Source organism: Larimichthys crocea, chromosome XIII (genome assembly GCF_000972845.2).
Source record: "Larimichthys crocea isolate SSNF chromosome XIII, L_crocea_2.0, whole genome shotgun sequence".
Lineage (NCBI taxonomy): Eukaryota > Metazoa > Chordata > Actinopteri > Sciaenidae > Larimichthys > Larimichthys crocea.
In genome coordinates this window covers 11,995,527-11,997,324 of record NC_040023.1, presented here as the reverse complement: position 1 = coordinate 11,997,324, position 1,798 = coordinate 11,995,527, and the positions used below count along the sequence as shown (strand labels likewise).

The 1,798-nt window shown below is 60.1% G+C and overlaps 1 protein-coding gene across 4 annotated transcripts in view; it reads right to left on the bottom strand.

Moving 5' to 3' along the window:
* The window catches only part of LOC104930577 (glutamate receptor ionotropic, kainate 5), a 119,036-nt gene continuing 117,238 nt past the window's right edge, over positions 1–1,798 (bottom strand). For all 4 annotated transcript variants that reach the window (XM_027286591.1, XM_027286594.1, XM_027286592.1 and 1 more), the window contains one exon: positions 1–1,532. In XM_027286591.1, coding sequence (XP_027142392.1) covers positions 750–1,532 — 783 coding nt within the window. In that variant the 3' untranslated portion in view covers positions 1–749. The remainder of the gene's footprint in view (positions 1,533–1,798) is intronic.

Genomic DNA, 1,798 nt, shown 5'->3' with positions numbered 1-1,798 from the left:
GCTGGAGCCAGCCTCAGGTGGACGTTAGAGGAACTGCAGGTTTCTTTTTACTCATCTTTCTGCTAAGCTAAGCTAACGGCGTCCTGACAGACATCCATCTGAAGCAGGAGGAGCTAAACATGAAATACTCGTCTGTGATTGGGTCAAACCCCGTCAGGTCGACAGCCATCAGGACGCCTCGCTGTGTCTTTACTTGGTGAATGTGATGCTGCACAGAGGAGAAGAAGAACCGCCTCCAACCTCCAGGTGAGCATCAGCGGGGAGCTACATCCTCCAGAGACGTCCACATGATTGACACATGATGTAACTGTGTGTGTGTGTGTGTGTGTGTGTGTGTGTGTGTGTGTGTGTGTGAGCTCTCCTTCTATACAAACACCTGGTTCAGTATTCAAACAGTAAAACCTCAGAGTGCTGATGATGAACACAGCCTGTCTCTCTGAGTCCTCCTCGCTTGGCACGGAGTGTGATGATTGGCCGAGGCAGGAGGGAGGAGGCGGGAGGCGGGAGGCCCCAGGATGGCGTCCATTTGACAGGCACTTCCTGTTTGTCCCTCCTGGATCCGGGCGCTCGCCTCAGCTGGTTCGATCCAAAATGTAACGTTTGATTCAGAGTGGTTTGATCCGCCCGCCCCCCCTCCTGTGGGGCGGTTCTTGGTATGATCCAATGAGTGACCCCCCGCGGTGCCGTCGGGGCCAAAAAAGTTCAACCAGGGTCTAAAACCACGACCTTTGACCCCTCTGACGGCCCGCTCAGTCATGCCCCCCATGTAAGTCTGTCGGCGGTCGCGTTGGCGTCTTGGGTGGGGGCATCGGCCGGGGTGGTGGCAGCGGTTTGGTGTTGCCTCGCCGAGGGCTCCCCACGCCTCCGCCCCCGTCGCTGTCGGCTCTGTCTGCTGGTATCGGAGGAGGTGGAGGCGGGAGGCGGGGCAGCGACATGGAGCCGTGGTGGTAGTGGAGGTGGTGGTGGTGGGGGTTGTGGCGGTGGTGGTGACCCGGTGTGGCCACGGATGGAGGTATCCGGGAGCAGGAGGAGGCGGAGGAGGACGAGGAGGGCGGAGGAGGCGGCGGAGGCGTGAGCGCCGTCGGCCTCAGACTCTGGATCCGTCGACACTCCTGGCAGATCCGCACGTGGCTGCAGCCCTGCAGGAAGCTCCGCGGCGGGGCGGGTGGAGCCACCAGCGCCGATGCCGGAGGAGGAGGGGGAGGTGGCGTGCTGGCGGTGGCGTTGGCGCCTAGCGGGTCCTCCAGGAGCCTCTGTGGCCCCGGGCCCAAATCAGGGCCTCCTCCCAGACCTCCCCCAAGCCCCGCCAGCCCGCCCGTCAGCGGACCGGCGCCGCTGTACAGTTTGCCGTTGCTGAGACGCATCTCGCGGACCAATCGGATCGGACGAGGGGCGGCCAGAGCCAGGCGGGACGGGTGACGCAAGACTCCGCCCCCAGCGCTGCTCAGAGGACGACGGCGCCGTGAACGAGAACTCTTCTTACAGGAGACAGCGTTACGAAACTCCGTCAGCATCTCCTGACAGACAGACACCTGAGAGAGAGACAGGCAGAGACAGAGAGAGAGACAGAGAGACAGAGACAGAGAGAGAGAGACAGACAGAGAGAGAGAGACAGAGGGAGAGAGAGAGAGAGACAGAGACAGAGAGAGAGAGAGACAGACAGAGGGAGAGAGAGAGAGAGAGAGAGAGAGAGAGAGAGAGAAGGCTTGTCCTCTCATTACTCATCTGGAATAGATCCACAATTTATATAACATAGGCCGTGATTTGCTGGAATTATATGACCTGTGCTCTTGACTTC